The sequence below is a fragment of the Choloepus didactylus genome, chromosome 19, assembly GCF_015220235.1.
Source record: "Choloepus didactylus isolate mChoDid1 chromosome 19, mChoDid1.pri, whole genome shotgun sequence".
NCBI classification, from domain to species: domain Eukaryota; kingdom Metazoa; phylum Chordata; class Mammalia; order Pilosa; family Megalonychidae; genus Choloepus; species Choloepus didactylus.
In genome coordinates, this window is record NC_051325.1 from 21,253,270 (window position 1) to 21,277,020 (window position 23,751).

The window sequence follows — 23,751 nt, forward strand, 5'->3', positions numbered from 1 at the left end:
CAGGTCCGAAGTAGCTAGCTGCCTTCTCCTGCAGGGGCCACCGCGCGTCTCAGCGCCCCGCCGCCATCTTGCATTTCAAACCAGCTGCACTTTTCGGGGAGTCAACTCTGACCTGTGAACCTTGAACCCGGAACCGCTCGGAGGGCTCGCAGCCGGGTCTCGGCAGCTTGGCGGGCCCCTCCGAAACGTGGGGTGGGGGCACGAGGCGAAGGCGCGCACCCCAGCGGCCGTCCGGGAGCCGGGAGGAGGTGGGGAGAGAGCGGGCCCCCTCGCGCGCGCCCTCCGTGCGCCCCATCCCGCTCTGCGCGCCGCTGTGCACTCCTGAGTAATTCTTATAACAGGAGTGACAAGTGTTGAAGAAGATGCTGTGGTGTGCCACCCACACCCCACCATCAGAACTGAAGTGCCCATTTCTCCCAGCTGCAGGGAGCATTGGAGGCTGACAGCTCTCTGCGGATTGCCTGGGGCTGAAGGGAGCTCCTTGGCTCAAGACCACATCCCTCCCAGGTGGCAGCCGGCCTCACTGTAGGAGTCCAAATGCCCGACCCCTTTCCCTCAAATTAGGATGAGTCTGAAGGACCATCCCATCTCCAGAGTTCCCCGTGGGATCAGCTGCGGCCTCTGTTGCTGGTTCACAATTCAATTCACCTTCCTCTTGCCCCATCTTGCCTCTTTACTCTCTCACGTTGACTTCACAGTGATGCTCCAATGACCTTCCTGTTGTCAAGCCTGTATCTCGCAGTCTGCTTCCAGGGGAACCAACTTGCAGCAGGGGCTTTATTTTTTTCTTTCTTAATCTTCTATTTGAAATCTAAGAAATGTTTTAGAAAAAGCAATAAGACTAGCCTGCTGGATTTATACAGCAAAAATATTGAAATTCAAGTTAGAAAATCAGTTACAGCTGTGAAGCCTTAGACTGCCAGGGATGCCACACCTGAGAAGTTTCCGTGTGATTCACCCTTAGTCCCACTAAACACTCTGAAATGTATTGCTTTATCATGCACCAGTTAACTTCCACCTGGTGAGCAGGCAGATTGGTTGTAAGAGCCTCTAAAACAGTCCAGATGGTATCAGGAGGAACCATGAAATACTAGAAATCATAAAACTCCTTGTGAGAAAGGCCAGGGGGCACTTGCTTTCTTATCCCATTTTTCCAGTTTCGTCATCAGCTCTACTAGGACCCAGGAAACCTGCATCTTTCACTGGGAGCATGCTGGGTTGTCTCCTCTATTTAACTATTTCTATATCCATCTCCATTCAAGAACCTTTGAATCTTTAAGACTGACTGTGTCCATGGCCATCTTTTTTGCCAACATCAGACCAGTCTGTTGATGGCACTGCCATTCACATATCTGACCAGACTAGGAATTTGTGATTACCCTGGTTTCCTCCCTTTATTTTATCTTCCATACTCTCAGCTACCAAGACTTGTTGATTCTACCTCCTAAATTTCTCTAAAATCAGCTCCCTTTTCTTCATTCCACCTACCTCTTCCCTACTTGAAGCACAAATGGTCTCTTTTCTAAACTCATGTCTGAGTTCTCACTTTGTCTCTAGTTTTGAATTGGATTTCATATCTAACATCTACAAATTCTCTGAAGTTCTTAGTTCTCTGCTCACCCTTTCTCTTATTTCTCTATAGACTCTCCCTGGGGGATCTTGTCTACTTCTCTGGTTTTAATTAAAGGTGACATACTGAAGATATGCAGCAGATGCCACAATCTAGTAATACGAGATACTTAATCTGTATTTAGTCCAACTCTTGCATACAGCTTCCAGTTTAACTTTTCACCAAATAGTTTAGCATCTGTGAAGAGTATCTCCTGAGGTCTAGACATCAATATCCAGCTGCCAGTACTTCCATCTCAACTTGTCCTTTATGGATCAATTGCTTTTCCTCTTCAGCTGGATCTTCCTCCTCCACTCCCCAACTCAACGAATGACACCACCTACTACCCAGATGCCCAAGCCACAAACCTGGGCATGGTCTTTGCTCTGTCCATCTCCCTAAGCCCCCAGGTCAAATCAACCATTCAATATCCCTTACATCACCTCTAAATATCTCTTAACAATCTCTTATCAACATCCTTATTGTCACTACCCTAATCTCAGCCCTACTGTCTCACCTAGATTTTGTTTCTTTGAACCTGGATTTCTGCATCAGCCTCTTAAGTGGGTTTTTGGTCTCTCTTCTCCTGTGATCCATTTTTCACAGGGCAGTGAACATGCTCTTTCTAATCTTCAAATATGCATTCCTCTGCTTGAAATCCTTCAATGCCTTCCCATTGTTCTTATAATAAACATCCATGGGTTATAAAAACTCATTATTGTCTGGCTCCTGCTTGCCTATCAAAGAGTCTTTCTCCCCACATACTCCCACTCACAAAACTCCAATCATTGGAATTTCCTTAGTTCCTTGAATACACAATGCTTTCTCTTACCTCGGGGCAGTCTCAGACCATGTTCCTCTCCCTGAAGACTCCCTTTACCCCCATCTTGCCCCTCCCTTTGTCTTACTACTTACTGTTCAGTCTTCTGATCTCAGTTTAACTTTCTCCATCTCCTACAACCCTTCACTGAACAGCCAGGTTCAGATTAGAAGTTTTTCTCGTTTGCTCTCATCACATTTTTTACTTGGCACTACTGTGCCTCTTATCAAATTCTGTTGCAATTGCTTTTTTCATGGTTTGCTCCCCAAGGGCAGGGACTGTCTGCCGTGGCTACTATTGTACCTCCAGATCATAGCACAGTGCCTGGCACAAAATACATGCTCAAAAGAAGAATATGGCTTAATTAATGAATTAATGCCTTGGCAAAGCAATGCCCTCTTCTGAGAATGGCCTCCCTTTGCACTTTTACTTGGTGAACTCCTGCTCACCATTCAAGCACTAGCATAGTGCCTTCCCAACTCCCTAACTGCATGGTTTCCTGTGTTCCCACATTACACTCCTCCCCATCATCACCTTTTATCACAAGATTTGATTGTGAGTCTGTTTGCACATCAAACTTCAAATCCTCTGAGGGCAGGACCTGTCTTTTCTTCTATGCATATTTCACACAATTACCTGTTTTAGAGCAGGTGCTCAAATGCTTGCTAAAGGTAGGATGGATTGTAATAGTAAATGGGCTGATTTTCTTCTGAAGGTGATACCCTTGTCACAGGCTAAGTTGAAAAGAAGCATTCCACAGAATTTGTCATGGGCACATAAGTGTAATACATATTTATCTTATCATGAATACTGATCATTAAATTATAGCATTTTAGGTCCCCTGGTTACATTGACGTTTATGCCTCCCCTATGTTCTTTGCTTAAATATGTTCAAGGCTCCAGCTAATGGAATTATCCATGCTTACTTTGATACTGTGCCAAAGCCATTTTTTTTTTGAAAAAAAGATGCATGGCATCACAAATACTTTGAACTAATTTGAAAAACATGTTAAAAAACAGGTCTTTGCAGATCTCTGAATTTTTCCCAGGTTGTTCTATTATCTCTGTGTGAAAAGGGGATGATGAAAACTTCGTATAGATCAAGTACTGAGAATATCTAGAACCCTGGTTCTAAACTGGGGGTCCTTTTGCACCCCACAAATATTTCAGAACGTTTGGAGGCATTTTGGGTTGTTACAACAGGGGTAGGGGTCCTACCATCATATAGTGAGTGAAATCCAGGGATGCAGTTAAACATCCTACAGTGCACAGGACAGCCTTTCACACCAAGAATTGTCTGATCTAAAGTGTCAGTAGTGCTGAACTTGAGAAACTCTGACCTAGAGGAAATCAAACTCGCACATTTCACTTAGACACACTTTTCTATCCCAGGATAGAATATATGCAATACTCAGCTTGCAACCAGACAACCAGGGTACAGTCCCACCCATACACCCTTGTTCTTATGTTACATCTTAAAATGGTATTTTAATATCTCTCATGAGGTTGTCATAAAAATTAAATAGGATAATGTATGGGAGAACCCTTAGTTCAGTGTCTGGCAAATAGTAGTTGGTCAATAAATGTTGGTAAACAAAAATGTCCATTAACAAACAGGGGATGGAGATGAATGGAATTTACGCTATGTAGTCCCTGAACTCCTTACTCTTTCTAGGGCCTATACATGCATCTCCACTTCTGAGAACACTTTAGAGAATAAGCATTGATAAAGATCCAAGGAGGAGCACATACGTACTCTTTGTTGTTCCCGCTCTACGGCTGAGTTGCATTTTTCAAATCCGTGGTATCTCAAAAAGTCTCTGAGATAGCCAAACAGGGAAAGAAGTCCATAACTTAAGTATGTGAAAACAATAACGTGAAGAGGTGCTTCCTCAAAGGATTCAACCATTAGCTCATGATTAAAATGTGGCTTCCCATTTTCCTGAAAATACAAAAGAAAACCCAAGGTTAGCATTCTCCAATTACAAATGTACTATGATATTTAAAATTTTTTTTAAGCATAATACAATGATTTTATTAGTTACAGTCTCTAGTTTATGCTGATTGCATCCCTCCCCCAATGCCTCCCCATTTTTAACACCTTTCAAGGTTGACATTTGCTTGTTCTCCCTCGTAAAAGAACATATTTGTACATTTTATCACAATTGTTGAATACTCTGGATTTCACCAAGTTACACAGTCCCAGTCATTATCTTTCCTCCTTTCTTGTGGTGTCTCACATGCTCCCGATCTTTCTCTCTCAACCATATTCATAGTTACCTTTGTTCAGTGTACTTACATTGTTGTGCTACCATCTCCCAAAATTGTGTTCCAAACCACGCACTCCTGTCTTCTATCACCCTGTAGTGCTCCCTTTAGTATTTCCTGTAGGGCAGGTATCTTGTTCACAAAGTCTCTCATTGTCTGTTTGTCAGAAAATATTTTGAGCTTTCCCTCATATTTGAAGGACAGCTTTGCTGGATACAGGATTCTTGGTTGGTGGTTTTTCTCTTTCAGTATCTTAAATATATCACACCACTTCCTTCTTGCCTCCATGGTTTCTGCTGAGAGATCCGCACATCGTCTTATTAAGCTTCCTTTGTATGTAATGGATTGCTTTTCTCTTGCTGCTTTCAGGATTCTCTCTTTGTCTTTGACATTTGATAATCTGATTATTAAGTGTCTTGGCGTAGGCCTATACATATCTCTTCTGTTTGGAGTACGCTGTGCTTCTTGGATCTGTAATTTTATGTCTTTCATAAGAGATGGGAAATTTTCATTAATTATTTCCTCTATTATTGCTTCTGCCCCCTTTCCCTTCTCTTCTCCTTCTGGGACACCAATGATACATACATTATTGTACTTTGTTTCATCCTTGAGATCCCGGAGATGTTGCTCATATTTTTTCATTCTTTTCTCCATCTGCTCCTTTGCGTGTATGCTTTCAGGTGTTTTGTTCTCCAGTTCCTGAGTGTTTTCTTCTGCCTCTTGAGATCTGCTGTTGTATGTTTCCATTGTGTCTTTCATCTCGTGTGTTGTGCCTTTCATTTCCATAGATTCTACTAGTAGGTTTTTTGAACTTTTGATTTCTGCCGTATACATGTCCAGTTCTTCCTTTACAGCCTCTATCTCTTTTGCAATATCTTCCCTAAACTTTTTGAATTGATTTAGCATTAGTTGTTTAAATTCCTGTATCTCAGTTGAAGTGTACGTTTGTTCCTTTGACTGGGCCATAACTTTGTTTTTCTTAGTGTAGGTTGTAATTTTCTGTTGTCTAGGCATGGTTTCCTTTGTTATCCAAATCGGGTTTTCTCAGACCAGAACAGGCTCAGGTCCCAGAGGGAAGAAATATTCAGTATCTGGTTTCCCTGCAGGTGTGTCTTAGAAAATTGCTCCACCCTTTGATGCCTCGGGTCACTGTGCTTTTCTGCCCAGCAGGTGACGCCTGTTAGCCTATAATTCTTGACTGGTGTGAGGAGGTATGGCTGCGTTCCCCCAGGCTCTGGGGTCTGGTTCTGAATGGAAAGGGCCCCACCCCTTTCCTCCTAGAGAAGACAGACCCCTCAGGTGGAGGTCATTAGCATTTCAATGGTCTCCTTCTCTGCTTGTGGTGTCTCCACCCTTCCCACAGTCATGGCCCTGGAAACTGAAAATGACTGGGGCTTTCTCCACTGAGCCAAAAAAGAAACAGATAGTCCACTTCAGACCCAGTCCGAGGCAACCCTCCGGCTCTCCCAGGTCAGTCGTCACCCAAAGCCTCTGTCTGTTTTTTGGGGCTGCGTACCTGTAGTGAGCAGTTCACACTCGCTACTTAAAACCCCAGTTGGAGCTCAGCTGAGCTGTATTCGCTTGGTGGGAGAGAGCTTCTCTGTGGCACCACGCGGCTCCGCAGCTCGGGCTATGGGGGAGGGGGTCTCCCGACCTGGTTCCGCAGGTTTTACTTACAGATTTTATGCTGTGTTCTCGGGCATTCCTCCCAATTCAGGTTGGTGTATGATGAGTGGATGGTCTCGTTTGTCCCCCCGCAGTTATTCTGGATTATTTACTAGTTGTTTCTGGTTTTTTGTAGTTGTTCCAGGGGGACTACTTAGCTTCCACTCCTCTCTATGCTGCTATCTTGCCCTGATATTTAAAATTTTTGAATTTCAGCTTTTAGGTTTCAAAGAGCATATTTAAGATTGTAAGAGCTGCTTGGAGAAAATTGAGATTTGATCACTGAAGAGGATAATAAGAAATGTAAACTATATTTTACAATCCCAAATGGAAGAATCAATTCAGGTAAAAATTCTTTATGGATGCTAAAACTATTTGGTGAAAAGATAATGAGGAATAGGGTGTTTGCAGGGTGCTGAAGTACAACTCCATAGCTTACTAATCACAAACCTGGGGTGTCACTACTTTAACCAGGTGATCAAATTTATATCATGAATGGTGCGACAACCCATGTGTTTTCCTACTGTGATGTAATACTCAGAGCACAGCATCATTTAATATTGTTGCCCAAAGCACTTAATCTGTATTTAGTCCAACTCTTGCATCTAACTTCCAGTTTACAAGAAATACTGGGGATAGAGGAACATGTAAATGATTTCATGTGAAAACAACCAGTTTATCCAGAATGTGAGACTTCCTATATGACAAGTGACCTGAAATTTTTTTTTAAAAGTCAGTCTTCCTGGGGATGAATCCAGACCCAGCATTGTGGTATTGAGAACATCTTGACCAAAAGGGGGATGCGGAATGAAACAAAATAAAGCTTCAGTGGCTGAGAGATTTCAAATGGAGTTGAGAGGCCACTCTAGTGGACACTCTTATGCACAATATAGATAACACCCTTTAGGTTTTAATGTATTGGAATAGCTAGAAACTACCAAACCCCAACCAAGTAGCCTTGAGTCTTAAAGATGATTGTATAGCAAAGAAGCTTACAAGGGGTGACAGTGTGGTTGTGAAAACCTTGTGGATCGCACTCCCTTTATGCAGTGTATGGATGGATGAGTAGAAAAATGGGGACAAAAAGTAAATGAAAAATAGGGTGGGATGGGGGGATGATTTGGGTGTTCTTTTTTATTTTTACTTTTTATTCTTATTCTGATTCTTTCTGGTGTAAGGAAAATGTTCAAAAATAGATTGGGGTGCTGAATGCACACTATAAGATGGTACTGTGAACAGTTGGTTGTACACCATGGATGACTGTATGGTGTGTGAATATATCTCAATAAAACTGAATTAAAAAAAAGTCAGTCTTCATTAAAGAAAAGAAAGGTAGGGGAGGAGACTTAAGAGATAACAATCAAATGCAATGTAAGCTCCTTGATTAGATCCTGTTTTTCTGTGTTTCCTGTTTTTTTTTTTTAATTTAAATCTTCATTTTATTGAGATATATTCACATACCACACAGTCTACAAAACAAATTGTACATTCGATTGTTCACAGTACCATTACATAGTTGTACATTCATCACCTAAATCAATCCCTGACACCTTCATTAGCACACACACAAAAATAACAAGAATAATAATTAAAGTGAAAAAGAGCAATTAAAGTAAAAAAGAACACTGGGTGCCTTTGTTTTTTTGTTTCCTTCCCCTATTTTTCTACTCATCCATCCATAAACTAGACAAAGGAGAGTGTGGTCCTTATGGCTTTCCCAATCCCATTGTCACCCCTCATAAGCTACATTTTCAAACAATTGTCTTTGAGATTCATGGGTTCTAGGTTGTAGTTTGATAGTTTCAGGTATCTACCACCAGCTACCCCAATTCATTAGAACCTAAAAAGGGTTGTCTAAATTGTGCGTAAGAGTGCCCACCAGAGTGACCTCTCAGCTCCTTTTGGAATCTCTCTGCCGCTGAAGCTTATTTCATTTCCTTTCACATCCCCCTTTTGGTCAAGAAGATGTTCTCCATCCCATGATGCCGGGTCTACATTCCTCCCCGGGAGTCATATTCCACGTTGCCAGGGAGATTCACTCCCCTGGGTGTCTATCCCACGTAGGGGGGAAGGCAGTGATTTCACCTTTAAAGTTGGCTTAGGTAGAGAGAGAGGGCCACAACTGAGCAACAAAGAGGCATTCGGGAGGAGGCCCTTAGGCACAATTATAGGGAGGCCTAGCCTCTCCTTTGCAGCAACAGTCTTCCCAAGGGTAAATCCTGTGGTAGAGAGCTCAACCCATCAAACCAACAGTCCACTATGTCTGTGGTCATGTTAGTAACCATTGAGGTGGGGTAGGCCAATACCCCTGCATTCTCCACAGGCTCCTCAAGGGGGCTCTACATATTTTTTTCCTTTTTTTTTTTTAACTTTTTTTTTAAAATCAAGTATGTGAAAAATAAAAAAATTAAAAAAAAATAATTTGAAAAAAAATACAATAAAAGAACATTTCAAAGAGACCATAACAAGGGAGTAAGAAAAATACAACTAACATAAGATAACTACTTTACTTCCAACATGTAGCTACACTACCCCAAGAAAGTTACCTAATATAGCAACATTTCTGTGAACTTGTTCCTACTATACCCATCAGAAATTAACAGACCATAGTCATTCCTGGGCATTCCCAGAACATTAAATTTACCCACAATCTGTTCTTCCTGGATTATTGTTCCCCCTTCCTTAATTGCTCTCTATCGCTAGTTCCCCTACATTCTACACTATAAACCATTTGTTTTACATTTTTCAAAGTTCACATTAGTGGTAGCATATAATATTTCTGTTTTTGTGCCTGGATTATTTTGCTCAGCATTATGTCTTCAAGGTTCATCCATGTTGTCATATGTTTCACGACATCGTTCCTTCTTACTGCCGTGTAGTATTCCATCGTGTGTATATACCACATTTTCTTTATCCACTCATCTGTTGAAGGACATTTTGGTTGTTTCCATCTCTTGGCAATTGTGAATAATGCCGGTACGAACACTGGCTGTGCAGATATCTGTTCGTGTCACTGCTTTCCGATCTTCCGGGTATATACCAAGAACTGGAATCGCTGGATCGAAGGGTAACTCTATATCTAGTTTTCTAAGGAACTGCCAGACTGACTTCCAGAGTGGCTGAACCATTGTATAGTCCCGCCAACAATGAACAAGAGCTCCAATTTCTCCACATCCACTCCAGCATTTGTAGTTTCCTGTTTGTTTAATGGCAGCCATTCTAATCGGTGTGAGATGGTATCTCAATGTGGTCTTAATTTGCATCTCTCTAATAGCTAGTGAAGCTGAACATTTTTTCATGTGTTTCTTGGCCATTTGTATTTCCTCTTCAGAGAACTGTCTTTTCATATCTTTTGCCCATTTTAGAATTGGGCTGTCTGTACTACTGTCATTGAGTTGTAGGATTTCTTTATATATGCAAGATATCAGTCTTTTGTCAGATACATGGTTTCTGAAAATTTTTTACCATTGAGTTGGCTGCCTCTTTACCTCTTTGACAAATTCCTTTGAGGTACAGAAACTTCTAAGCTTGAGGAGTTCCCATTTATCTATTTTTTCTTTTGTTGCTTGTGCTTTGGGTGTAAAGTCTAGGAAGTGGCCGCCTAATACAAGGTCTTGAAGATGTTTTCCTACATTATCTTCTAGGTGTTTTATGGTACCTTCTTTTGTATTGAGATCTTTGGTCCATTTTGAGTTAATTTTTGTGTAGGGTGTGAGGTAGGGGTCCTCTTTCATTCTTTTGGATATGGATATCCAACTCTCCCAGCCCCATTTGTTGAAAAGACCATTATGACCCAGTTCAGTGACTTTGGGGACCTTATCAAAGATCAGTCAGCCATAGATCTGGGGGTCTATCTCCGAATTCTCAATTCGATTCCATTGATCTATATGTCTATCTTTGTGCCAGTACCATGCTGTTTTGACAACTGTGGCTTTATAATAAGCTTCAAAGTCAGGGAGTGTAAGTCCTCCCACTTTGTTTTTCTTTTTTAGAGTGTCTTTAGCAATTCGAGGCATCTTCCCTTTCCAAATAAATTTGATAACTAGCTTTTCCAAGTCTGCAAAGTAGGTTGATGGAATTTTGATTGGGATTGCATTGAATCTGTAGACGAGTTAGGGTAGAATTGACATCTTAATGACATTTAGCCTTCCTATCCATGAACATGGAATATTTTTCCATTTTTAAGGTCCCCTTCTATTTCTTTTAGTAGAGTTATGTAGTTTTCTTTGTATAGGTCTTTTACATCTTTGGTTAAGTTTATTCCTAGGTACTTGATTTTTTTAGTTGCTATTGAAAATGGTATCTTTTTCTTGAGTGTCTCTTCAGTTTGTTCATTTCTAGCATACGGAAACATTACTGACTTATGTGCATTAATCTTGTATCCTGCTACTTTGCTAAATTTGTTTATTAGCTCTAGTAGCCGTATCATCGATTTCTCAGGGTTTTCCAGATATAAGATCATATCATCTGCAAACAATGACAGTTTAACTTCTTCGTTTCCAATTTGGATGCCTTTTATTTCTTTGTCTTGCTGGATTGCCCTGGCTAGCACTTCCAGCACAATGTTGAATAACAGTGGTGACAGTGGGCATCCTTGTCTTGTTCCTGATCTTAGAGGGAAGGCTTTCAGTCTCTCACCATTGAGTACTATGCTGGCTGTGGGTTTTTCATATATGCTCTTTATCATGTTCAGGAAATTTCCTTCAATACCTACCTTTTGAAGAGTTTTTATCAAAAATGGATGTTGGATTTTGTCAAATGCTTTTTCAGCATCTATTGAGATGATCATTTGATTTTTCCCTTTCGAATTGTTAATGTGTTGTAATACATTGATTGATTTTCTTATGTTGAACCATCCTTGCATGCCTGGAATGAACCCCACTTGATCGTGGTGTATGATTTTTTTAATGTGTCTTTGGATTCAATTTGCAAGTATTTTGTTGAGGATGTTTGCATCTATATTCATTAGGGAGATTGGCCGGTAGTTTTCCTTTTTTGTAGCATCTTTGCCTGGTTTTGGTATTAGATTAATGTTAGCTTCATAAAATGAGTTAGGTAGTGTTCCATTTTCTTCAATGTTTTGAAAGAGTTTAAGTAAGATTGGTATCAGTTGTTTTTGGAAAGTTTGGTAGAATTCCCCTGTGAAGCCATCTGGCCCTGGGCATTTATTTGCGAGAAGACTTTTGATGACTGATTGGATCTCTTTGCTTGTGATGGGTTGGTTGAGGTCTTCTATTTCTTCTCTGGTCAGTCTAGGTTGTTCATATGTTTCCAGGAAATTGTCCATTTCCTCTACATTATCCAGTTTGTTGCCATACAGTTGTTCATAGTATCCTCTTATAATTTTTTTAATTTCTTAATGACTCTGTAATTTTGTCCCTAAGATAAAAAAGGTTGGTGCATGGTGTGTGGACAGTGACACTTGTCCCCCAGCAGTTATTCCAGATCATTTACTAGTTGTTACTGGTTGTTTATTAGTTGTTCCACAGGGACTAACTAAATTCTACTCCTCTCTATGCCACCATCTTCTTCCATCTCCCCTTGATTTTTATCTTAGGGACAAAATTAGAGAGTCATTTGAACAAGTTTGCTCCACCAAATCTTCCATGATGCAAACAGAAGACATCTTTAAAATTCCTAACCAAGAATCACATGCACCAGTTCCCTGAAAATATGTTCTCCACACAGCCATCAGAGGAACCTCTGGAAAACTCATATCTGATCAGGTCACCAGTGTCTTAAAACTCACCTGAGGCCTCCCTTGTTCTGAGGATCACGGCTCCAATCCTTAACTTGGATTGGGAGGAATCCCTGAGATCGCAGCGTGGAATCTGTGAGTAGAAACTGAGGATCTGAGCTAGGAACCCCCTCCCCCATGGCAGCCCAAACTGCAAAGCCTCGCTGTGACAGAGAGCAGCACTCTCTGAACAAGCAAATATACCTCAGAAGCTCCAACTGGGGTTTTAATGGGCAAAAGTGGACTGATCAATGCAAGCTGCAAATCCCCAACAAGCAGACAGAGGCTTTTAGTGATGACTTACCTTGAAGAGCCAGGGGCCTTCTCTGTCTCAGGAGGGCGAGCCCAGAAGACCAGGTGCTATCTCTGGCTGACAGGTGAAACTGGAGGACATGGACTGACCCTAAAAGGGGGCTTTCTATCCATTTTTATTTCTCTCAACCTGAGTAGCTCAGTGGAGAAAGCCTCAGCCATTTTCAGCTCACAGTGCTTTGCAGTAGAGAAAGCTTCAGCCATTTTCAGCTCACAGGACACTGACCCAGACAAGGGTGGAGATAGCAGAGTCAGAGAGACAAAGAACCTATTTATATGCAAATGAAAACTCCCCAGGGGGGCATGTCTTCCCTAAGAGGAAAAAGGTTGTGCCCAGATCTGCTACCCACCTTCCATTCAGAAGCAGACCACAGAGCCTGGGGGAAACAGCCATGGGCCACACCTCCTTAAACCAGTCAGGAGTGACAGGCTGACAGGCACCACCTGCTGGGCAGAAGAGTACAGCAGCTTGAGGCCTCACTGGGTGTGTCAATCCTCTAAGACACACCCTCAGGGAAACCAGATATGGAATATTTCTTCCTTCTGGGACCTGAACTTGTTTTGCTCTGGGAAAACCTGATTGGGGTAACCAAGGAAACCAGATGCCTAAACAACAGAAAACTACAACCTACACTAAGATAAAAGAAGTTATGGCCCAGTCAAAGGAACAAACAGCAAGAGAAAAGCGATCCATCACATACAAAGGAAGCTTGATAAGACAATGTGCAGATTTCTCAATAGAAACCATGGAGGCAAGAAGGAAGTGGTGTGATATATTTAAGATACTGAAAGAGATAAACCACCAACCAAGAATCCTATATCTGGCAAAACTGTCCTTCAAATATGAGGGAGAGTTCAAAATATTCTCTGACAAACAGACAGTGAAAGAGTTTGTGAACAAGATACTTGCTCTACAGAAAATACTAAAGGGAGCACTACAGACAGATAGAAAAAAGACAGGAGTGAGAGGTTTGGAACACAATTCTGGGTGATGGTAGCACAGCAATGTAAGTACACTGAACAAAGATAACTATGAATATGGTTGAAAAAGGAAGGTTAGGAGCATGTGGGACACTAGAAGGAAAGAGGAAAGATAAAGACTGGGACTGTATAACTCAGTGATACCTAGAGTGTTCAAAAATTGTGATAAAATGTATAAATATGTTTTTTCATGAGGGAGAACAAATGAAAGTCAACCTTGCAAGGTGTTAAAAATAGGGAGGTATTGGGGGAAAAATACAATCAATGTAAACTAGAGACTATAATTAACAGAAACATTGTATTATGCTTTCTTTAATGTAACAAAGGCAATATACCAAGGTTAAATGCTTATAATAGTGGGGCATAAGGGAGGAGTATGGGACTCTTGGCGTTGGTAATATTGTCTGACTATTCTACCTTAGTTCAATGTTATCTTTCCTTTTGTTGCTTCCTAGCTGTCAAGTTTTTTTCCTCTTTCTTTTTTCTTTTTCTTTTGTCTCTCTACCTTCTTTGACTCTTCCTCCTGCTTTGTGGAAGAAATGGAGATGTCCTCATATAGACAGTGGTGAGGGTGGTGAATGCATATATATGTGACTATACAGGGAACCATTGTTTACTTAGGATGGAATGTATGGTGTGTGAACAAAACCATCTTTAAAAAAAATGGGTTGATGAAGAAACCTTGAGGGCACTATATTGAGTGAAATAAGTCAGACACATAAGGACAAATATTGCAGGGTGTCACTGATATAAACTAATTATAATATGTAAACTCATAGACATGTGAGGCTAAAGAATGGGGAGCGGTTGCTTATTATGAGCAGAATGTTCAACTAGATTGAACTTAAATGTCTGGAAATGAAGAAAGGTGACAGTAGCATGTTGTGAGAATAACTAACAGTGCTGAATGGTGCATGAATGTGGTAGAAAGGAGATGCTCAGAGTCAAGTATGTCACCAGAAGGAAAGTTGGAGGTTAAAAGATGGGAATGTGTAAAACAGTGAATCTTGTGGTGGGCAGTGTCCGTGATTAACTGTACAAATATTAGAAATCTCTTTCATGAACCAGAACAAATGTATGACACTATAACTAGAAGTTAATAATACAGAGGAATATATGGAAAAAACACAGTTAGTAGTATTTTAACATTTTTTCATCAACAGTAACAAATGTACTATACCAATACTATGAATCAATAATGGAGAGGGGATGGTTAGGGGTATGGGAGTATTTAAGTTTCCTTTTTTTTGTCTTTATTTCTTTTCTGGAGTAATGAAAATGTTCTAAGAATTGAAAAAAAATTAATTATGGTGATGGATGCACAGCTGTATGATGGTACTGGGGGCAATTGATTGTATACTTTGGATCTATGGATAATTGTATGGTATGTGAACAAATAAATAAAATAAAATAAAATAATAAAATATTTTTAAAAAAATTAAGGAGAAACAGTCTTCTAGACTGCTTGGAAACGAATTGACAAGAAAGGTGCCCTTGGATATTACGATGTGTGACACTAAGGCATTTCTTCACCATGCCAGGTAGCCAATGACTCATAGATGAGTTATAAGAGGGGTGAAGTCCTGGAAGCAAACAAAATGTGCTGAGAGTCATAAGGCTGAGCTCAGTGGACTGAGCTTGGGTTGCAAACAATGATTTTTCTCTTTCAGTCAAATTGAACCAGTTTTTTTTCTTGCATCAATGCTGAACTACTGTCCCTGTGTCCCACCCAATCTTCCTGCCCACTGAGGCCAGACCAAAGATTGCCAGCCATTCAGCAACATGCAGCAGCAGAAAGCCTTCCTACTCTAGAAAGAGAGAGACTTGCCAAGGATTCAGCCATAGTTCCCGTCTCTGTGTATTTATTAAGAGCTGGTATGCAGTTACACATAACTATTCTCCTTGCTTCTCTCCCCTCCCCACCTGTCACACCACAAAGCCACACACATTCCATGCATTTCAAAGGGCAGCCTAGGAACTTGTAACTTGGTTCATCATTTGCTTGCCTTTGAAGACAGAATGTGTCCTTAAAAAGAAGATGCTTAGTTGAATGTATAAAGCTTCCTTGGCTGAAATCTTTTGTTTTCATAGAAGGTGGCATGCCGTTTTCCTTTCCAAGAAACCTTTTGTTCCATGGGAAGATAAACACATTGTCTTCAAACCTATTCACTGAGAATATAACGCTATGTTTTTTTCTCTGTTTTCCATAAAATCTGATAATATACATGTTCACAGCCTTAATTATCTGATTAATTTTTCTTATTACATGGCATAAAATGTAGGAAAAAAGAAACCTCTCCAAGAGCAAGGCTGAGCGTGAAAAGTTTTTAACCTGTACTCCTGACCAAACAAGCATTTTTTGCTTTGTTTTTTAGCCAGTTTCCAAGCCTGAAGCAATGGCATGATGTGTCAAGGTTAATAAGAACTCCTAGAAAAGACGGTGTTGTGGCATGTTTGTATCAGTCACTGAATCGTTCCCACAGGCCACCATGGGGGTTACTCTTAGCCAATTCCCAATCTTTAGGTTATCTTACACAGATGTCTTGCTAAGACTCTACCAATGAGGAGGCATGGCCCCTTAGAGAAAAAGCCAGTCCCTCTTGTCATAAACTAGCAAACCTAATCCTCAGATACATAAGTTTTGGGATTTTCCCAGGTGCCCTACAAATATTTTCATGGGCTAGGGCTAGTGCCAAGTGCTCCTGTGAGTCTGCTTTTTATTCTGTAATGGGAAAGGAATGCTGTGTAGAGGAGCTGAAGAATGGCAGGGGCAGAGGTGGGTCTTACCCTGGATGAGAAGGGTCTGTGTCCTCCTCATTATTTGGGGCCTTGGTCTCCTTATTTTGCTGAGTTCCAATTTTCTCATCCTTAAAGGGGGGTCACTAGCACTTGTTCTGTCCCCTTTCAGCATTGCCATGAGGGTCTAAAAAGATCTCTGTTGCCTCATATTTAAAAATGAAACCCATCTAGCCTCATCAGCAGTACAAGGATATGTCATGAGGCTGAATTTCAGACTGGTGAGGAAGAGACACATTGAGAATAGTTTTCAAGGGAGCAGGAGCCAGTAACTGCTGTAGACTTTGATTTTGGTTTTGACAAAATGCAAAGCCAGCAGGGAAAACAATCATTCCATTCCCTTCTTTGTATCATTTTTTGTTAGTCTAACCATTCCCAAATGTTAGTCACAGAACTATGAAGATATTCGCTGAAATTTTCACTGATGTATGATGCAATGTGAAAAAAAGTATGTAATTATGTATGTGTTTCATATATGTAAACATATTATATAATAGATACACACATGCACATCTTCTTTCTTAGAGTCTTTCCTTTGATTAGACATTATGTCCTCACTTTCTTCTGGGGTTGATATATACATTCTGTTGTGGAATTATGAATGATGGTGATAGTAGATGATTGGTTATGATTTTTTGAATCATGGCAAAGTAAGAAGTTGGCAAATTAGGATTGGTCACTTATTCTTATTTTCTTTAAAGATCTTACATGTCTGTGAATCTAAAATCTTAGATCCCCTGGGCTTTGTGAATAGAAATTCTGGTCTGGGTGAGAAATGTGTCATCAGGGTCTAGAAAATCAGATAACATGCCTTTATGAGATTTGAGACCAGTCTTGCCCTTATTATTCTAATGCTTGAGGAAAGCTGGAGCCCAGTTTCTTTAGGACTAATTATCAGAGTCCACGAGGGAGAAACTTGCCATGTTGCCAGAACCCAGGTGTCCCAAAGACGTCATCAATGTTTTTGCTTCAGGCAAGCTCAGCAAAGGACCCAAGGAGTAAACTGACTTCTATACCCTTGCTGAGTCTAGGAACAAGCATTCGTATGCCATATTTTTGAAAATGGAGTTGAAGCTGGTAAAGGTATTCCTTCACACAAGGAAGTAAAGACAAAGGCAAATGTTTCCTAAAGAAAGATTAATAGGAAGTTTTGCTATCTGATGTACCATGTAAAATCTCTTTGCTGCCTGGTTAAGAAATCTAAGGAAGAAGGCAACATTATTCTTCAAGGGTTTTAGAATTGCATTTTTAAAAATTTACTAAGGCTGATCTCCACAGCTGCACTTCTGAGCAAGTGTAATAACTGAGATGGTACTTTTTTTTCCTGCCGTGAATTAAACTTCTGAAAGAGGCCCTGACTTTTTCGCTTCCTATTTTTGTAAGTAGCAGTTGATGGAGTTTCATGCTCCAAATAAGGACTTGACAAATGTCTATACAGCCAGTCCTTAAGCTTAATGTCAGAGTGTCTAGCTCTGTGTCCTCCTCATTATTTGGGGTCTTAGTCTCCTTATTTTGCTGAGTCCAATTTTCTCATCCTTAAAGGGGGGTCACTAGCACTTGTTCTGTCCCCTTTCAGCATTGCCATGAGGGTCTAATAAGATCCTAGATGTGAATGTGATGCTTGTAGTTAATGTTGAAGGTTAAAGGGGGTAAAGAATTGGTTATGTTATAAAAAATTATTGTCTTAACTTTGGATCCCTTATTTGGAAGTTGGTCCCAGGAAGCACGGATACAGGAAGGAGGATGAGATAGGGAAGGGAAAGAAACCAACAAAGTGTCAGTTATCAAGTCAGCCACCAGTGCGGGCAAATGGAGCTCAGTTCCCCTGGGGACTCCAGGAAACAGTGTAGAATGTACCTCAGAGTAACTCCACGCGAGGGGTGAGGGAGCTGGGGTGTTTGTCCTCCAGCTCCCCTCTGTCATGGTTGAGGGCTGCTCCCCAGGCTGTTAATTTTCTACCTAACCTTTGACTTTCCATATGATTATTCTCTAATATCTAGTTGCCTTTTTACCTTTGAAGACTTGTGGTGTTCTACTGCTGTATTTCTGTCACTGTGTTAAACATCCCTTGGGCCCAGTGTTCATCCCCTTGACATCTTCTGGTACTGTTCCACCACAGAAAGTTTAGGGATAGATATAAGGTAGATTCCCATAAGGGACAACAGTAACAATAGAATCACCTCTGGTACCTGGTACTATTTTAATTCTCTACTTGTACTACCTTGTTTATTGCTCACAACAATTCTATTAGACGCACTAATATTATCTCAATCATTGGGGCACAAAAGGATTAAGCTGCTTGCCCAAGGTGACCGAGCTGTCAGTGTAAAGCTCAGATGCAAGTCCAAGCATAGTGAAGGGGAAGCCAGGCTCCCAACCTCTGTGCCATCAGTCAGTTTATTAGGGAGGCAGGGCTTCAGGGTATGGTGAAAGATTGTGTGTCGTGGCTCCACTACTTCCCAGGTGTGTGGGTGATCACCTGACCTGTTGGACCCTTGCTTCTGTGTATGGGAAATCTGAAAGCTTATTATGAGGGCAGTGCCACCCTTATTTCTAATTCCTATTCATTTCACTGGCATGGTGTTCTAAGACACACCCAAAAGGAAGCTCTCTATAGGCAGCTGTTAGCTTGACTAGCAGGAATGGGATGTGTTTCCTTGCGAAATGAAACAACAGCAGTTTTGCAACAGCCATTTTGAAATTGGGACTACAGAGATTTACGATGCCAGATACCACTTTAAGAGTCATTTGCTTTGACAGTTGGGGTTTGCAAAAATGCATCTTCCCAGAAGGGGCATTGGACTGGGGTCTCACATTGGCTGCACAACCTTGGAGATAATCACTTAGCTTTGCTGAGACTCGGGGGATGGAGTGGAATTATAAGGATTCCAAACTCAGGTTCCTTCCAGCTAGATGGATTTGACTAAAGACAAAAAGGAAAAATTGCTCTTGTTCCCTTTGCAATTATGAGTGAGTTTCTCCAGTTGACAGCCTTCCAGAAAGCCCTTCGTTTACCTCATTAGATGCTAATTTACATGTCAGTCAGTTCTCTTGTTCAGAGATTAAACTCTCTAAGGTTGAGATTAAACTCTCCAAGGCTAAATGAGCAGTTTTACATCTTTCCACAGTTAAAACTACATTATGAAACCCTTTCCAATAAACAGCAATCAAAAGACAGTGTAGATAAAAATGGTGAATGGTATACCTCAGATTTGTGCATTCATTGGATGTAAATTTTACCTCCAAAGAAAAAAACAATAATTAAATATTGAAGTCCAGTTAACAATACGCATGCTCAAGAGTTTAGGGATAAAGTGTAACAATTCAACAGCAATTCTTTGAAAATGGGAAAAATTTATGGATTGCTGGATGGATGGAGGGATAATTAGACATGTAATAAAGCAAATAGAACAAAATGTTAATTATTGAATCTAGGTAGCAGGTATGTGCAGACTTTAGAATTCTTCCTACTTCTCTATAATTTTGAAAATGTTCATAATAAAATGTTGGAAGAAAAGTTAAAAAAAAGAGAAGCATTTTGTCTAATGATAAATAATAGGCCCTGGGACCAGCTGCCACTAACTAGAAGTGTGATCTTAGGAAAGTTCATTTAACCTTTATGTGACTCAATTTCCACTCAACAAATGGGGATAGAAACTGTATCTAACTTATAAGGGTGTTGAAAGGATGAGATGAGCAAATACTTGTAAAGGTCTTAGAATGTAACACAATTTTAAAAATTTGTTAAATAAAAATTTTAAAGTCATCTCATAAACTGAGTTATTGACGGGAAAAGATATCATATTGCCTTTCTTGGGCATTCAACTCTGCAAATACAGAGAGTTTTATTAATACCAGATGACAGGCCTATAACAGCTTCAGGACATTAGTAATTTTCCCTCTAATCCAGACATTTTATCTCATGCTAAGAGGCAGCAAAAAGCATTGGGATGCATTAATAATATTTAATTGCTATTTTTATTTCTTCAAAAAGTTCTACTTGCCTAAAGTATGTTTCCTACCCCCAGGTTTAGAATATACTACACAAAATATCTGGATATCAATATAGAAGCATGTAGCTACCTGATCACACAAAGTGGTCTAATGATTCAGTGATTTTTAAAAGGAGGACAGTCGATACTAGCCATGTTCTCCTACAAGGGTTAGGAAACCTGTAAATTAATTAACAAGAAATTATGAACTTCAAGGTCTACAAAGAAGCCTGTGTATCATATGAGTGGCCTTTTGTTGGTCTTTTAAGGATCTAGATATGTGGACATCAAATGGCAATTTAAATAAAACAGGTGAAATGAGCTCAGTCTCTGGTGGTTCTTATTTATTCCATGAACATTACTGAGCAACTACTATGTGCAGACTCTGGTCTACAGGCCAGGGAGACATCAATGAACAAGACAGAAATCCCTTCCCATTGAGAGGTCATATTCTAAAAGCAGATATGAAACAAATTGGTGTGTGTTTGTGTGTAGGAGGTGTTAAGTGCTAAAGAAAAACATTTAAGCAGGGAAGGGGGCTGGAAGTGAGGAGATTTGCAGTTTTGTGAGCCTGTCTCAAAGAGAAGGTGATATCTGAGTAAAGACCTGAAGGAAGGGAGGGAGCAAGCCAGATGCAAAGCTGTGCAAGAATATTCCAGGCCAAGGAAAGAGGAGATGCAAATGTCTGCAGGTGGGAGTACGCCTGCCTCCTTCAGGAATGGTGAGGAGAGGAGTGTGGCTGAAACAGTGAGCACAGGAAAAAGCGGCAGGAAGTGTATCCAAGAGGACCAGGCTGGGAGGTCTGATGGCCATTGCGAAGACTTTGGCTTTTTCTCTGAACGAGACGGGAGCCATGGAAAGGACATGAGCAGGAGAGTGTCATCTCTGGAGTACGGTTCTATGGGATCACTCTGGCTGCTGCTGAGAACAGTCTTGTGGATGGTGGGGGTTGGAGGGCAGGGCAAAGGGTGGAAACAGGGTATGAGGGTTTAAAACATGGCCACAAATCATTTGGTACTTCTGCCATCGAGATGTGGGGTTGGTCCCTTTCCTTGAATCTTTTGGGCTGCAATCTTGTGACAGCTTCCACCAATAAAATAGAGATGGGTGACCTCTGGGGATAGGTTATAAAAGGTCCTGTGACTTGTACAATGTGGATTAGAAAGCTCTCTCTTGGAGCACAAATTGCTGGAGAGCCCAGGTAGCAATAGGGCCACAGTCGCAGCTGAGCCTATCCTTCAGCCATCCCAGCCCAGTGCCAGGCATGGAGTGAGGGCACCATCTTGGAGATGGATCCTCCAGGCCTCACTGTTTCAGCCCCAGGTGTGTGTCTCCCCAGAGGAGGCCCCAGATATTATGGACCAGTGGAATAGCTCTCTCCATTGAGTCTTTTCTGAATTCCCCACCAGCAGAATCTATTAACATAATAAAATGATTGCTTTTTTTAATGTTAACTTTTTGTTGGGCTGGTTTATGAGGCAGTAATAGATAATAGGAACTCAGGGAGAACAGAGGGGCTTCTGCAATAATCCAGGTGAGGAATAATGATAGCTGGAACCAGGGTGGCTGCTGTGGGGCAAATGAGGAGTGGTCAGATTCTGGATATATTTTGAAGGTAGGATCCATGGATTTGTTGACATAATGAATGTAGAATGAAAGAAAAAAAATCATGAATGACATCAAGGTTTTTTGTTTGAGCCACAGGAAGGATAGAGTTGCCATTTACTGAGATGGGAAAGACTGTGAGGGGAGCAGGTTTGAGGGCTGGTGGTAGACATTAGCTTAGTTTGGGACATGTTAAGTTTGAGATGCCTATTGATACTCCAAGTCAGAGATGAAGTAGGCTCTTGGAAATTCAAGTCTGCAATTCAGGGGAGAGATCTGGATGAGGAATAACAATTGATTGTCATTAGCATAAAGACTGTGTGTGTATTTGTGTGTGTGTGTATATTATTTACATTTCTATACATTCACACTTATATTACATATATATACATAAGATGTATGTATCGCTCTGAGGCTAGGCTAATCATTACAACAGTCGTGCAGTTAGAGAAGAGAAAAGGTCCAAGGACTGTGCCTTGGGTTGCTCTATTGTTTAAAAGTCAAGGCAACGAGGAAGAACCAGGAATAGAAACTGCGAAGGAACAGGTAATGGAATAGGAGGAAACTCAAAAGCATCATGTTCTGGAAGCCACGTGAAGAAAGTGTTTGAAGGAGCAGTCAAATGCTGCTAACAGGTCAAGTAAAATGATGACTGAGAAGTCACCATTGGATGAGGGAATTCAAGGTTTTTGACTATCATAATATTGAGCACCTATTATATGCCTGGAGTTGTACTGAACACTCAGAACAGAACAATCAGGTATAACTCATAGCTAAGAGGATAATCATGATTAGTAGGTAGCCTTTTTCTTGGTCAATTTTTGAAAGCTTAGTTACACCAGATCTGGAGAACAATAATGGTGACCATGCTTTATGAATACACTGTCTAACAGAATGTCTGCGTGTCTTCCAAAGACATCTGAAAGATGGAGTTTGGCCAATAAAATATTGTCAGTTCTATGACATTTCGACGAATCCATTGGGACCTAATATTTGCAATCAGGGCTAGTCCAGGAAATCAAGTGTATGTGGTCACTATTATAGTACCTCAGATCTCAAACCAGGACCAGATGCTAATAAACCAACTTAAGAACATGAAGATGGATGACTCATTGTTTTTTTATTAGGGAAGTTGTGGGTTTACAGAATAGTCATGCACCTGAAGTCTTCCCTTTTAACCACACTCAAATATATAATTCAGTGGTGTTAATTATGTTCACAGTGTTGTACTACCATCACCACCATCCATTATCAAAACTTTTCCATTGTCCCAAATATAAACTCTGTACATTTTAAGCCTTAATACCCTATTCTGTGCTCCAACCCTGTGCCCTGATAACCTATATTCTAGATTCTAACTCTGAGTTTGCTTATTCTAATTATTTCATATTGGCAAAGTCATACAATATTTGTTGTTTTGTTTCTGGATTATTTTCACTCAACATGATGTCTTCAAGGTTCATCTATTTTTGCCACATATATCAGAACTTTGCTCCTTTTTACAGTGGAATAATAAATCCATCATGGGTATATACCACATTTGATTTATCCATTCATTGGTTGATAGACACTTGGGCTGCTTCCGTCTTTTGGCAAATGTGAATAATGCTGCTATGAACTTTGGTGTGCAAATATCTGTTTGTGTCCCTGCTTTCAACTCTTTTGGGTATATAACTAGAAGTGGGATTGGCGGGTCATATGGTAATCCTATACTTATCTTTCTGAGGACCAGCCAAACTATCTTCACAAGAGGGTGCACCATTTTATATTTTATATTTCCTCATCTGTAAAATGGGTATGATGATACTATCTCATGGGGCTGTTGGGAGCGTACATGAGACTTCTACATAGGATGCCTAGCCTGGATGTAGTATGTAGCACAGCATCGATATGTTCTTTTCTTTTCTCTTCTATGAACTTCTGGTATTTAATATCTGTGCTACTCATTTGTCCTCAAATCATATCT

At 40.6% G+C, this 23,751-nt stretch overlaps 1 protein-coding gene across 1 annotated transcript in view; it reads right to left on the minus strand.

The window, feature by feature from the left end:
* The window catches only part of SPTLC3 (serine palmitoyltransferase long chain base subunit 3), a 171,090-nt gene that overhangs the window by 141,535 nt on the left and 5,804 nt on the right, over positions 1-23,751 (minus strand). Inside the window, 1 exon segment of the mRNA XM_037811845.1 lies at positions 4,186-4,371. Within this exon segment, the coding sequence (XP_037667773.1) occupies positions 4,186-4,371 (186 nt within the window).